At 43.4% G+C, this 15766-nt stretch overlaps 1 protein-coding gene across 1 annotated transcript in view; it reads right to left on the reverse strand.

Annotated features, from left to right (window-relative positions):
- SCTR (secretin receptor) overlaps nt 1–15766 on the reverse strand; it is an 83876-nt gene that overhangs the window by 47905 nt on the left and 20205 nt on the right. The window contains exon 2 of the mRNA XM_515761.8: nt 5999–6119. Within this exon, the coding sequence (XP_515761.3) occupies nt 5999–6119 (121 nt within the window). The remainder of the gene's footprint in view (nt 1–5998; nt 6120–15766) is intronic.

Here is a 15766-nt window from a genome sequence, read left to right on the forward strand (position 1 = left end):
TGCCCAGGTCCCCCCAGTGAGTGTGAGGCAGAAGTCAGGCAGGAATCCCCAGTGAGCTTTCTCAGCCCTGGATGCACGGTCAGGACCTGGCGGAAAGGGCTGGTTCACTGCATGGGGAGCCTTAGGGAAGAAAGATGAGCGATTCTGCTCAGATCGGTCAACCCGGAATTGAGACATGGACGTGGGTGCAACTTCCCGGAGTAATGTGAATGTGCACTTGGCATTGGTAAGGTGACTGGGCAACAGGTTCGCAGAAGAGGCACCACCCACAGGCAGGGCTGAGGGCCTAAGTGAACCCCAGCCATTCATGGCAGAGGTCAGCTTGGCTGCACCGAAGGGCTGGGACAGAGAGGCCATGAGAGGAGCTTCTGCCTTCTTCAGGTAGTCATTCACTTATTCTCCACAACAGCGTCATGAAGTTGATCAGATTATTTTCCCCACTTTAAAATGGGCACATTGAGGAGTGGGGAGAATCCTCTAGCCCAAGAGCCCCGGAAAGGAAGAGTGGCACCGACTCCGGCTGACTCTATTTGCTTTCTGCCTGGCATTCAGCCCTGCTCATTTAGTCAGATCCAGCAGCGAGTGGCCTCACAGCAGACCCTCTGCCGCCACGGGGAGAGTCTCTTCCTCGAACCGTGAGAGCCCAACAGGAATGCTGGGTGCCCAGAGGGGAGCAGGAACCCCATCTGGCGTGGTCACTAGTCAGAGCCTGAGTGGGGCAGGCAGAGCCGACTCACCACTCCATAGGGGAGGGCCAGGGAAGACAGGGACTCGCCTCTCTCCCCCAAGGTTAGACCCTGGAAAGCATCCCTCCACCGGTGACCAGGACCACGTTGCTTGCCTCAGCTAATTTGTGACAAGTTGGGCAGCTGGTGGCATTTGTGTCCTCTGCGGGGGCCTCACCTGCCTCCAAGGCTCCACCTCATCTCCCACTCTCTCCTTGGGGCCAACTGTCTTTTGTTTTATCCTTTCTCCCTGCTCTCAGTCATGTATCTGCCCTCATTCACTCAGTAAGTCAGTCAACAAACACACACTGAATACTCAGTCTGGCAAGCCCTGTGTCAAGCACTGAGGAAGAAAGAAGGCGACACTGTAGCTGCCTCAGGCTGGGGCAGGGACAGTCCAGGAAACACACCTTTACAGTGCAGTGCAGAGGTGCGAGATGAGAGAGAAACAGTATCCTGCAGGAGTCGGGGTGACTCGCTTGACCAGGGGAGCTATGGGCATTCAGACATCATTCCTAGAGGAGTCTGAAAAGGTGGGTAGCTTCAGAGGGAAGAAGATGGAGAATGGTATTGTAGCAGAGCGGTCTGCGTGTGCAAAGGTTGGAGGCAGGAAAGAAATGGACAGGCAGGAAATTGCAAGCAATTTGTTTGACAGTTGAGCTGATTGGCAGTGTTTGGGGTGGAGATGTGGACAGGGGCCAAGTCAGGAGCTGGGCCTCATCCTGGAACCACTGGAGAACAGCGGGACATTTTAAACACATGTTATGTTAAAATAACCATCCCTTCCTTCTCAGTGTAAACGAAAGTTCACCATCGGCCCCACCAGAGACTCCGCATTCTAGGCCCTATCTCATAGGGCTTCTGTCATTGGAATTTCAGGCATTGTCCTTGGGGACAGGAGGTGGGGGACACCCACAATTTGGCTGCACCTCTGGCTGGCCTTGTTGGTGCCTTGCTTCCTGCTGTCCCAGACGCAGTTTCTGGGCGTAGCAAGAAATCAGAAGGCTCTCTTTGGTGCCCCCATGAATGCCATAAGACCATGGTCTAGCTCCCCAAGTGCAGTCGGAGCCAGAGGGAAAGTGCAGTCAGGTAGAGGGAAAGCAAAGGCTCAAACTGTGGGAGAGATGTCTGTTCTGTCCCTGTCCCTTGCGCAGTGGCCGAGTGCATGGGCTAAAGCACATTTGCAGCATCCATGCTGCTGCCTCTGCTGCTCACAAGCCCTCATGTTCCTCTGCTTCCAGCTGCTCCTGACAAATGAGGGCCGGGAGTGCTCCAGGCTGGCTCCTGGGTTCTCTTCCCTTCCCGCTCCTGCACTCTCCTGGTGCAACCTCAGCCTCACCTGCCGCCTATATGGAGGTTTATCCCCAGCCCTCATCCCCACTCTGAAGTCTCACCTCTACACGTCTAAAACTACATTTGTGATTTTTTTATCTCCTCTCCTCCAAAATACTGATCTTCCTTTCTTCCTTCCTCCAATTGCTCAAGTCAAACACCTGGGGGCCATCCTGGATTCTCCATCTCTCACCTCATTCCCAGTCCAGCTCATCTCCATGTGTGGTCAGTGTCCCCACCCACACAGCTCTGCCATGGGTGTGTGCCTCTCCAGCCCTTGCAGCGGAACCTGCCTGTAACTCCTTAGCCTCAACCTTTTCTGGGCACACCAATCTCACTTTCACCCACTGGCCCAGTATCCCTTTGTCTGGGGGCTTTCTCTAGCTACTGATTGTCCCTAAGCACAGCAGGCTGGAAGTGCAAGGGAATGAAAACTGCTTGCTCTGAAGCAGCCCCACCTCTGACTGACAGGGCACTGGTGGATGCATCCTCCAGCTCCTGTGCGACTTGGAGGCGTGTGTTCCACAAGTGCCCACAGTGATGATGCAACATTTACCAGCTTTCTTCTCTTCCCTGTCTCGGTTCCCAGTCCTACAGATCTGGCCTGGAATCACCTGCTTCTGGGGAATCCAATGACATCCTATCCAGTCCCAATGATCATGTCTCTTGCCTAGACCACCAGGCTCACAGCGAGTCTCTCTGAACTACTCATGTCCTTTTCCAGCTCACCTCCCACACTGTGGCAGAGGTGATCTTTTCGTAATGCAGACGGTCACACCCCTGGCCTCCTAAGACTCTCCAAGGCTTTTGCTTCTCTTAGGATAGGATGAAAATCCCCCAAGGGATAATGAGCCCCTGTGGTCTCATCCTGCAGCAGGATCCCTCATGTCTGTGCCCAGTAACCACCAGTCAGGCTCAGGCCTTGGCTCAAACATCATTTCCTCAAGAAAGCCCTCGTAGAGGCCCAGGCCAGGTGAAGCCTCCTGATTAGACACTCAGGCAGACCCACATACTGCTCTTATCTCATCATTTTACATGAGTTTCTTTCTTTCTTTCATTATCATTAATATTATTTTTTTTGACAGAGTTTCGCTCTTGTTGCCCAGGCTGGAGTGCAATGGTGCGATCTTGGCTCACTGCAACCTCAGCCTCCTGGGTTCAAGCGATCCTCCTGCCTCAGCCTCCCGAGTAGCTGGGATTACAGGCGCCCACAACCACACCCGGCTAATTTTGTATTTTTAGTAGAGACAGGGTTTCACCTTGTTGGCCAGGCTGGTCTCGAACTCCTGACCTCAGGTGATCCACCTGCCTCGGCCCTCCAAAGTGCTGGGATTACAGGTGTAAGCCGCTGTGCCCGGCAATCAATTTCTAATCACTTGATCCATGTCTCCCTCACCAGGCTGAGTCATGGGGACAATGGCAAAGGCTGCCCACTGCCATCCTTCTCTTCTTTCTTACTAGAAGGACCTGGTTTTGCTCCAGGTGGCTACATGCACAGCTATAAACTCAACCTGCAACATCCATTGCAGCTGGGGTGGCCATGCAGTCCTATTCCAGCTGATGAAGTATACACAGAAGTCACTGGGAGAGTGTCAGGAAAGTCTGGCTTCCCAGGACATCTCATCCTTCCTTCTAGTGAGTTTCTTCTACTTCCTGCCAGAAATGCAGGTATTCTTCTCTCCTCCCTGAAGGTACAGCAGCCATTATATGACCATGAGGACAGAAGCCACACATTCAGGCAAAAGAGAGGAATCTGGAATATGGCAACATCTTGGAACTTTGCTCCAGCTCTTTTTGTAATATGCAACAAATAAATTCCTGTCTGGTGAAGCCAGTGTATCAGGCTCCTGCCACACACTGCAAAACGCATTCCTAAGTGATGAGAGCACAGCCAACAACGCTTGTTTCTCACCACTCACCTGACACCACCAAGTGCTAAATAAGCATTCTTTGAATGAATGCTTTTCATTTCACACCAACTCCATAAAATAGATGTCAAAACTGAGGCCTTGTTCAAGATCAGTCTGTCTAATTTAAAAGCCTGGGTTCTGTTTATTTTTCTTTCCCGCTGTCTTTCTTTTCAAATGGAAGAAAAATCATATAACATAACACTAACCATTAACTATTTAAAGTGTACAATTTAGTGGTTTAGTACCTTCATAATAAAATATTGTGGAAACATCACCTCTATCTAGTTCTAACACATTTTTACCAATTCCAAAAGGAAACCTGTACCCCTCAAGCAATCACTTCCCATTGTTCCTTCCTTCAGCCTCGGCAAGCACTAATCTAATTTGTCTCTACAGGTTTGGCTCATCTGCACATTTTATATCAGTGAAATCATACAGAGTGTTCCTTTATTTTACTTTTTTAATATTTATTTATTTATTTATTTTGAGACAGAGTCTCACTCTGTCACCCAGGCTGGAGTGCAATGACATGATCTCTGCAGCCTCTACCTCCCGTGCTCAAGCGATTCTCCTGCCTCAGCTTCCTGAGTAGCTGGAATTACAGGTGCCCACCACCATGCTGGCTAATTTTTGTATTTTTAATAGAGATGGGGTTTCACCATGTTGGCCAGGCTGGTCTTGAACTCCCGACCTCAAATGATCTGCGCACCTTGGCCTCCCAAAGTGCTGGGATTACAGGCGTGAGCCACTGCACCCAGCCACAATGTGTGTCCTTTTGTACCCGGCTTGTTTCACTTAGCATTATGTTTCAAGGTTTGTCCATGCTGTAGAACATATCATCACTTCTTTCTTTTAAAGGCTGAATAATATCCCATTGGATGGATAAACCACATTTTGTTTATCCATTCATCAGTTGATGGGCATTAGGGGTGTTTCCACCTCTTCATCCTTGTGAAGGGGGCTGTTATGAACATCCATGTACAGATGTCCATTTGAACCCTGGCAGTGGGTTCTTAATGCTATACCCCTCCTTATCCTTAGATGACAGAGAGCAAAGATGAGACGTTTAGTAAGGGAATAAAAATAAAGTTAACATTTAAATATAAACTTAGTGCTTAAAGTGTTGATTAATAATAATAATTAACATTTAAATTAGCAATATTTACAAGGCAGCTGTATTTAACACACTTTATCTCATTTATCATTATAATCCTGAAGAAGACATTATCACCTCCATTCTTCTTCTTTTTTTTTTTTTTTTTGAGACAGAGTTTCGCTCTTGTTGCCCAGGCTGGAGTGCAATGGTGCCATCTCAACTCACTGCAACCTCTGCATCCCGGGTTCAAGCGATTCTCCTGCCTCAGCCTCCCTAGTAGCTGGAATTACAGGCATGCGCCACCACGCCCGGCTAATTTTGTATTTTTAGTAGAGGTGGGGTTTCACCATATTGGTCAAGCTGGTCTCGAACTCCTGACCTCAGGTGATCCACTCACCTCAGCCTCCCAAAGTGCTGGGATTACAGGCATGAGCCACCACGCCTGGCCACCTCCATTCTATAAATCAGAAAATGGAGACTCAGAGGGCTAAATAATTTGCCTGTGTTCACACAGCCGGTGAGTGTCACCTAGCAGGCAGGCCACACTACTGTGGACCCAGGCTGCCTTTCCTACTACCTCACTCATGGAGCTGGCAGAGAGGTCGGAGAATGAATGAGAGGAGAACTGTCTTGCAGAGAAATTCCCACCAAGCTCTTACGTTGGCCAAGTCAGCATGCAGAAGCTGATGGTAGGAAAACACCGGCTATGTTTACTTGCCCAGAGAAAGGAAGAGTGGTGAGGATCTGGCTTTGGGGTCCATGCGATCTGCTCACCAGAACCACTCCAGCCCTGCCCCACCAGCTGATTGTCTGAGTGAAAAAAGCTGGACCAGCCTCCCACATCCCATCCTGGCCCAGGACAAGTTCCCCCTGCCCAGCAGGACTGGGCATGCTCCACCCCCAAGAGAGGACATGGGCTGTGGCAAGCCTCATACCTGGCACTGGCTGCTCCGTGCCCAGGTCTCCTGTCTGCTCTCTGGAGAGTTCCTGCAGGCACTGGTCTTGCTCTTCCCACAGCACTTGTAGCACGTCACATAGTCGGGGAAGGGCTCCAGTCTGCAAGTCCAAAACCAGGGATGCTCATCATTGCCACTAACTCAATTTTGCCACATGGGGGAGAATGGGGCAAGACAATGGAGATTCAACGGGGATTCGAGTAAAGCAAAGCCCTTGCCTGCAAGGATCTCCTGGTCTGCAGGAAAGGTGGAGGCAGCCACTCCTGGGAGAGAATTCAGAACACAGCTGGGAAAGCTGGGATGTGCAAATCATCTGTGGCTTGTCCACTGCAAATTTTGCTTTTAAGTTTATGAAGGCTCCTGAGCCCAACAAGCTGTTTGCTTTCTCAGCATTTTATTCTACGTCTGTGGGACTTACTTTATGCTACTCCAACTGTGTGAGTGTTTTCTTTTTTGAAAGCTTAGTGTTTTTTGTTTTCTTTGGTCTTGTTTTCTATTTTTCTAGAGACGGGGTCTTTCTCTGTCACTCAGGCTGGAGTGCAGTGGTGTGATCATAGCTCACTGCAGCCTTGATCTCCTGGGCTCAAGCAATCCTCCCACCTCAGTGCTCCCAGCAGCTAGGACTACAGGCCAGGCATGTGCCACCATGCCTGGATATAGATTTACACACACACACACAAATGCAAACACACACACACAGATATATATATACACACACATAAAAGAGAGAAGGGGGTCTCGCTATTTTGCCCAGACTGGTATCAAACTCCTGGGATTATAGGCATGAGCCACTGTGTCCAGCCTGAAAACCTAGTTTTGATTCAGACAAGTTCTTTAAAATGTACACTTAACCATCTTCTTGTCCCACAGAAGAGCGCATAATCACACCTAGAACAGCGACTGCAGGGAGGAGTTGGACAGGAGAGTGGAGGAGGGACTGGCACTCAGCTGTGACTTCCTCACTCTTTCCAGTGGCACACAGCTCACGTACTACTGCTCTTGTCCTCTTCCTTGTGGGGTCTCACCTGGTTCTTGCTGAAGCCCGTAGTCTCTGGAAATTCCAACATAATGGAGCAGGGAGAGAAGACCCTGGAGACAAAGCCACATTCCAAATTGGCCCAAGTAATCAAAAGTTCTGGGCCAGAGAAGGACAGCTAAGGTAGCACTATGGTCAAATGGCTCAGAGGCAAGTAGAAGTCATCTTCTGATTAGCTCCTATTCAGGATATTCCACATGTTACCACGCTTCACTAGTGCTGTCGGAAAGGATCTACCAGCTGCAGCAACTGCTCCTCTCCCCGACTCCATGACACCAACTGACCAGGGTTTATGTTCCCCATGAAAAACACATCACCTCCCCTGGCCCAGAGCTTGTGATCAGTCATGGCCGGCTGTTGCAGAAACACCTGGGCCCAGCCAGCTCTAGGATCACAGAATGCTCATTCTTTCCCCACCTCTCAGCCTTAAGTTTCCATTTACTCTCGACACCATACAGCAAATGTGTTAATCACGTTGTTTGTCATTTAGACTCTTGATTGGAACAGGCAGTTTCCCTAAGAACATAGCAGTTGTCAAGAGAGCTGGCATTGGCACACAGCTCACGCACTCCTGCTCTTGTCTTCTTCCTTGTGGGGTCTCACCTGGTTCTTGCTGAAGCCCATAGTCTCTGGCACCCTCTGGCTTCTCAGTGGAGGAAGTGGAAGAGCTTGAGTGGAAAAATCCACCTAGAGATTGGCAGGCACTGCCTGTTAGTTCACTGGTCAGCACACATGCTGTTCAGAGCTGCTTAGAAATTAACATGACTCTCAACAGGACAGAAAGTGCTGGAGGTAGTGAGACCAGGTATAATCTTTTAAGTAATTTAAGGAATTGTATATGATAAGTGTCACAGAAATGTTCATACCCTTTGGCCAACTAACTGTACTTCTGGGAATCCATCCCACATGTGGGGAAAGCTTTATATAGACAGATTCTGTCACAGCTTTATATATAATATAGAAAAAAAAGACAGACTTCTGCTTCTAGAAAAATGGGTTAGATGTACTTTCCCCTATTACGTCTACTAAGTGCAAATAAGATCCTGGACATTATATACAAAACAAACATAAGAAGACTCTGAAAAGTGGAAGAAGAAGACCGATGGACTAGGGGCTCTGGAGCCCAAGAATGACCCAGTGGTGAGTCCCACCTCATATATCACAGGACTGGAGCTGAAGATGTTGGCAATAAGGAAGCACTGCCAGGTAGTGACAAAAACAGCCCCAGCAAATGCCTGATCTTTAGCCAAGGACCAGGAAAGGGGCATCTAGCGAAACAGAAAACTTTTAGCCAATAACCACCCTACTCCTGCCAACCACCACAGAAAACCTGTGGCCCCACTCCCACATCCCTGGAAAGGTGAAGTAGGGAGTCCGGACCCCCGCCATTGCCAAGCCATAACTGGTAACCAGCCTTGGTGATGTTAGGAGGTGATACGTGTGTTTCACAGAGACTGCAAACTCTGGCCAGGGCAGTGCCAGAGAGGCCAAATAGGAGCTGTAACTTTCATCCCTGCTGTGTGGTAATGAAGTCTCCCCCAACCCATGATATCAGTGGAAACTAGACTACTACCCTAGTTCAGAAGTAACAAGGTCCTCCTCTTCATGTCTTCACCAGAAGGTGTCAGAGAAGTCCTAATGGAGAGTTGGGGTTTCCACTACCACCTAGTGGCAGTGTGGCCACCCCCACTGCAGTGTCAGTGGAGACTGTGTGTGGAGCTGATACTCCCACCCCACGCTTATCATCAGTCACTAGGCTCCTCCCCCACTCTGCAGGTGTCAGATAAGGCAGAGTGGGAATGTTGGACTTCTATTTTCACCTGGTCATAAGAAGGGAGCACCCATTCCCCCCACTTCCCCTCTCAAAAAAAAAAAAGCTACCTAAAAGAGAAGGCTTAAATAAGATCCACAGTTCCATAACATAAAATGAAAATGTCTATCTTTCATCATATCAAGAACCAGGAAGATTTCAAACTGGATGAAAAAAACATAATTAACAGATGCCAACACTGAGATGATAGAGTTGTTAGAATGATCTGACAAAGATTTTAAAGCATTATGAACATGCTAGAAACAAATGTAGAAACACAAACATCAGCAAAAAGGAAAGGGAAGGAAGGAAGGAAGGAAGGCAGGCAGGCGGGCTAAGCAAAGAAATAAAAGATATAAAGAAGAATCAAATGGAAATTTTAGACGTGAAAAAGATAATAAACAAAATAAGCTCCGTGGATGGGCTCAAAAGCAGAACGATGGTGATGGAAGGAAAGGTGGATAGAGAAAAGAAGCAGTGACCTAGAAGATAGAACATTAGAAATTACACAACCTGAACAACAGAGATAAAATAAACTGAAAATAAAAATTAAGAAACCTTGAGGAACCTGATGGGGATTATAACAAAATATCTAGCATTCATTTCTTAAGAGTTTCAGAAGGAGAGGAGAAAGAGGGTGGAGTTGAAAAAAGTAGTCCAAAAAATAATGGCTGAAAACTTCCCAAATTTGGCAAGAGACATACACTTGTAGACTGAAGAACACAAACCAGCCCTAAAGAAGATAAATCCTTAAAAGTCCACACCAAGGCACATTATTTTTGAAAACTAAAGACTAAGAAAAAATCTAGAAAGCAGCCAGAGAAAAACTACACTTTATCTAAAGGGGGAAAACAGTTAAGATGACAACTGGTTTTCCATCAGAAGTTACAGGAAGATGGCACAATATTTTTAAAGTGCTGAAAGAAAAGTATTGTCAACCATGAATCCTATACTCAGTAAAAATATCCTCCAGGAATGAAGGGGAAATCAAGATATTCTCAAATAAGAAAAAGTGAAAGAATTTGTTGCCAGTAGCCTCACCCTAAAAGAATGACTAAAAGAACTTCTCTAAATATAAAGAAAAAGTTAAAGAAGGAAAATTGGAACATGAGCAAGGAAGAAGAACACAGTAAGCAAAAATGTGGGTAAATGCGATAGGTTTTCCTTCTCTTCAGTTTTCTAAATTATGTTAATGATTGAAGCAAAAATTACAACACTGTCTGATTTTATTCTAAATGTATATCAACTACATATTTAAGACAAGTATATTACAAATGCGGGATGATAAAGGGACAAAAATAGAGATAAGATTCTATACTATCCTTGAACTGGGAGTATGAGAACACCAGTAGCCTATTATAAGTTATGTATGTATAATGGAATATCTAAGAGCAACTTAAAAAGCTGCTTAAAGAGATACACTCAAAAGCACTGTAGATAAATCAAAATAGAATTTAAAAAATTGTTCAACTAACCCACAAGAAGGCAGAGAAAAGTAAACTAAGAAATAAAAAACTTAGAGAACAAATATAAAACAAAAAATAGAAAGGCAGATTGAAGCCCTCACATATCAATAGTGACATTAAATGTAAATGGTCTAAACACACCAATTTTAACAAGAGAGATTGGCATATTGGATTTTAAAACATGATTAAACTATACACTGTCTACAAGAAACTCACTTTAAATATAATCTAGGCAGGTTGAAAGGATGGAAAAATATATATTATGTAAACGTTAATCAAAGAAATCAGGAGTGACTATATTAATGTAAGATAAAGTACAGTGTAGAGCAAAAACAATAACCAGAAACAGAAAGACACATTACATAATGATAAAAAAAGGCAAGCTATCAAAAAATACATAGCAATCATAAATGTGTATGCACCAAACAATCATGCTGTAAAATATGTGAAACAAAAACTGATAGAACTGAAAGGAGAAATAGGCAAATCTACAATTTTAGTTGGAGACTACACACTCTTCTCTTAACAATGGATAGAATAACTAGACAGAAAATCAGCAAGGATCTAGGAAAACACCATTAACGAAGACAATGTAATTAACATTTATAGAACATTTCATCCAACAACAGCAGAATACACATTTTAATCAAGTGCTCATGGAACATTTATCAAGCAGATCATATTGTGGGCCATAAAATAAAACACAACAAATTTAAAAGAACTGAAATCATATACAATGTGTTCTCTGACCACAATGAAAACAAATTAAAAATAAATAATAGAAAGAAAAATGGAAAATCTTCAAACACTTGGAAATGAAGCAACACACTTCTAAACAATCCATGAGTTTAATATTGAAAATCAATCAATGTAATTTATCATATTAACAGCTGAAGAAAAATCACATGATCATATCAATAGAGGCAGAAAAATTATTTGAGAAAATTCAATGTCCATTAATGAAAAAACTCTCAGAAAAACAGGAACAGAGGGGAACTTCTTCAACTTGATAAAGAGCATCCAAAAAAATCCTACAGCTAAAATCATACTTAATGTTGACATTTCTTGCCTTAAGGATGGCAAGATGTCTACTCTCACAATTCTTATTCAACACAATATTGGAAGTCTTAGCCAATGCAATAAGACAAGAAAAAGAAATAAAGGCATACAGATAAGAAGAAGGAACACATACATATACATAAGACACTCAGACAACTCAATAGCAAAAATAAATACACAATTCAATTTAAAAATGGGCAAAAGGACTAAATAGACTTTTCTCAAAAGAAGACATACAAATGGCAGCAGGTATATGAAAAATGCTCAACATCACTAATCATTAGAAAAATGCAAATCAAAACCACAATGAGATATTATTTCACCCCAGTTAGGACTAAACTAAAAAGTTTAGTCCTTAAAAAGACAAAAAGTACTAAATGTTGGCAAGGATGAGAAGAAGGGGAATGCTTGTATACTGCTGATGGGATGAATTGTAGTACAGCTATTATGGAAAACTGTATGGAGGTTTCTCAAAAAACTAAAAATAGAACTACCATATGATCCAGGATTTCCACTTCTGGGTATATATCCAAAAGAAAGGAAATCAGTATGTCAAAGAGATATATGCAGTCCCATGTTTATTGCAGCACTATTCACAATAGCCAAGATATGGAATCAACCTAAGTACCCATCAGCAGATGAGTAGATAAAGAAAATGTGGAATATATACACAGAGGAATATTATTCAGCCATAAAAATCAATGAAATCCTGTCATTTGTGGCAACACAGTTGGAAATGGAGGTCATTATGCTAAGTGAAATATGCCAAGCACAAAAAGACAAAAAAAATCACATGTTCTCACTCATACATGGGAACTAAAAAGGTGGATCACATGAAGATAGAGACTAGATGGGTGGTTACCAGAGGCTGGGAAGGGTAGGGGAGAAAAGGAGTTGAAGAGAGGTTGAATAATGGGTACAAATATAGTTTTGATAGAAGAAATATGACTTAGTGTTTGATAGATCAGTAGGGTGACTATAGTTTAAAATAATCTGTTGTATATTTCAAAATAGCTAGAAGACAATAATTTCAATGTTTCTAGCATTAAAAAAGACAAATATTTAAGGTGATGGCTATCCCAATTACACTGATTTGATCTTTACAAATTACATGAAAGTATATGATTATCACATGAACCCCCAAAATATATATATCTATATGTGTCAATTAAAAAAATTTAATAACAAAAGGTTGAAAAAGAAAAGAAGTAAGCCAGGCACAAAAAGACAAATATTGCATGTTGTCACTAGCATGTAGGAGCTTAAAAAGTTGATCTTGGCTGGGCGCGGTGGCTCATGCCTGTAATCCCAGCACTTTGGGAGGCCAAGGCAGGTGGATCACGAGGTCAGGAGATCGAGACCATCCTGGCTAACATGGTGAAACCCTGCCTCTACTAAAAATACAAAAAATTAGCCAGGCTTGGTGGCAGGCACCTGTAGTTCCAGCTACTCGGGAGGCTGAGGCAGGAGAATGGGGTGAACCTGGGAGGTGGAGCTTGCAGTAAGCCGAGATCATGCCACTGCACTCCAGCCTGAGCAACAGAATGAGACTCCATCTAAAAAAAAAAAAAGTGGATCTCGTGGAGGTAGAGAATAGAATGGTGTTTACCACCTGCTGGGAAGGGTGGGGGGGAGGAAAGGATGAACAGATGTTGGTTAATGGGTACAAAAATACAGTTAGGTAGAAGGAATAAGTTCTAGCCTTTGATAGTATAAGTAGGGAGATGATAGTTAGCAATAATTTATCATACATTTCAAAGTAGCTAGAAGAATTGTAATGTCTCCAACAAAAAGAAAAGATAAATGTTTGCGGAGATAAATATCCCAGTTACCCTGACTTGATCATAACATATTGTATACCTGCATCAAAATATCACAATTACCTCTAAAATATGTAAAACTATGATACACCAATCAAAAAATACAAAGAAGAAGAAGAATAAAAACCTATTTGCAGATAACATGACTGTCTACATAGAAAATCCCAAGGAATCTACCAAAGAAAATCCTAGAACTAAAAAGTATATTCAGGAAGGTCTCAGGATAAAAACTAAACACACACAAACAAATTGTATTTCTATATACTTGCAGTGAGCACATGCACAGTGAATTAAAAACCCAGTGGCCAGGCGTAGTGGCTCATGCCTGTAATCACAGCACTTTGGGAGGCCGAGATAGGTGGATTGCTTGAATCCAGGAGTTCAAGACCAACCTGGGCAAGATGTCAAAACCCCATTTCTATAAAAAATACAAAAATTAGTTGGGTGTGGTGTCATGAGCCCGTAGTCCCAGATACTTGGAAGGCTGAGGCAGGAGGCTTAAGCCCATGAGGTTGAGGCTGCAGTGAACAGAGATTGCACCACTGCTCTCCAGACTCAGAGACAGAGTGAGACCCTGTCTCAAAAAAAAGAAAATACAGTATCACTCAGAATCAATTAAAAAAAGAGATGCTTAGGCATAAATCCAGCAAAAAATGTGCAGAATTTATATGCTGAGAACAACATAATGCTGATAAAAGGAATCAGAAGTCTAAATAAATGAAGAGACATACCATGTTCATGGATTAGAAGACTTGACATAGTAAAGATGTCGGTTCTTTCCAAACTATGTTTAACACAATTCCTATCAAAATCCCAGCAAGTGTTTTGGAGATATAAAGATTACTCTAAAATTTATGTAGAAAAGCAAAAGAATGAGAATGCCTAAAAGAGGTGTTTTTTTTTAAAGAAGTGAAATTATTTATTTATAAGTGCTAAAACCAGGAATCAACTAGGACTTCCTTCTATAGGTCAATGGATAAACAGATCATAATACAGACATACAACTGATGATTATCCAGTGATAAAATGAAGGAATGAGCTGCTGGGCACTGTGGCTCACACTTGTAATCCCAGTGCTTAGAGAGGCTGAGGCCAGAGGATTGCTTGAGTCCAGGAGTTCAAGACCAACCTGGGTGACAGAGTGAGACCTCGTCAAAAAAAAAAAAAAAAGAAGGCTGGGCATGGTGGCTCACACCTGTAATCCCAGCACTTTCAGCACTTTGAGAGACCGAGGCAGGTGGATCACGAGGTCAGGAGATCGAGACCATCCTGGCTAACACAGTGAAACCCCATCTCTACTAAAAAAAATACAAAAAATTAGCCGGGCGTGGTGGCAGGCACCTGTAGTCCCAGCTACTCGGGAGGCTGAGGTGGGAGAATGGCGTGAACCTGGGAAGCGGAGCTTGCAGTGAGCCAAGATAGCGCCACTGCACTCCAGCCTGGGCGACAAAGCAAGACTCCATCTCAAAAAAAAAAAAAAAAGAAAGAAAGAAAAAGGAAAAAATAAATGAGCCATTAAGTCACAAAAAGACACAGAGTAATCTTAAATACAGATTGCTAAGTGAAAGAAGTCAATCTAAAAAGATTACCAGCTGGCAGTGGTGTCTTACACTTGTAATCTCAGCACTTTAGGAGGCTGAGGCAAGAGGCTTGCTTGAGTCCAGGAGTTCAAGACCAGCCTGGCAACACAGTGAGATCCCATCGCTTAAAAAAATTATTTTAAAAATTAGCCTGGCATGGTGGCATGCATAGGATTGCTTGAGCCTGGGAGGTGGTGGCTGCAGTGAGCCATGATAGCACTACTGCACTCCAGTCTGGGGGACAGAGTGAGAAACAAATCAATCAATAAATTACATACTATATAATCTCAACTGTATAGAAAAGGCAAAAACTTTGGTGACAGTAAAAAAAATCATTGGTTGCCAGGGGACAATAGGGAGGGAGAGTGGGCTAAGTTGGAATGGAAGAATAGGTGGAATGTGGGACTTTTAGGGCAGTGAATCGATTCTGCATGATACTGTAATAGCGGATACATGTCATTATACATTTGTCAAAACCCATAGAATATACAACACAAAGTTTATTGTAAACTATGAACTTTAGTTAGTAATATTGTATCAACATAAGCTCAGCAATTGTAATAAATAAACCACATTGATGCAAGATGTTAATAGGGAAAACTGGAGAGGAGGGATTGAAGGGGTATATGGAAACTCTTTGTACTTTCCACTCAATTTTTCTGTATACCTAATTCCTTTCAACAAAATTAATTCTATTAATTTTCAGAAAAGTGGAAAGAATCGGTTTACCTGATTTTAAGATGTATTATATAGGTACAGTAATCAAACAGCATATCAATGGAAGAATAGAAAAGTAGATCAATGGACACAATAGAAAACCTAGAAATAGACCTACATAAATATGCACAACCAATTACTGACAAAGGTACAAAGGGATTCAATGAAAGGATCGTCTTTTCAACAAATGGTGTTGAAGCAACCGAACATCTGTAGACAATAAAATGAACCTTGAGCTCAGTCTCACACTTTACACAAA

Source organism: Pan troglodytes, chromosome 13 (assembly GCF_028858775.2).
Source record: "Pan troglodytes isolate AG18354 chromosome 13, NHGRI_mPanTro3-v2.0_pri, whole genome shotgun sequence".
Taxonomy (NCBI): domain Eukaryota; kingdom Metazoa; phylum Chordata; class Mammalia; order Primates; family Hominidae; genus Pan; species Pan troglodytes.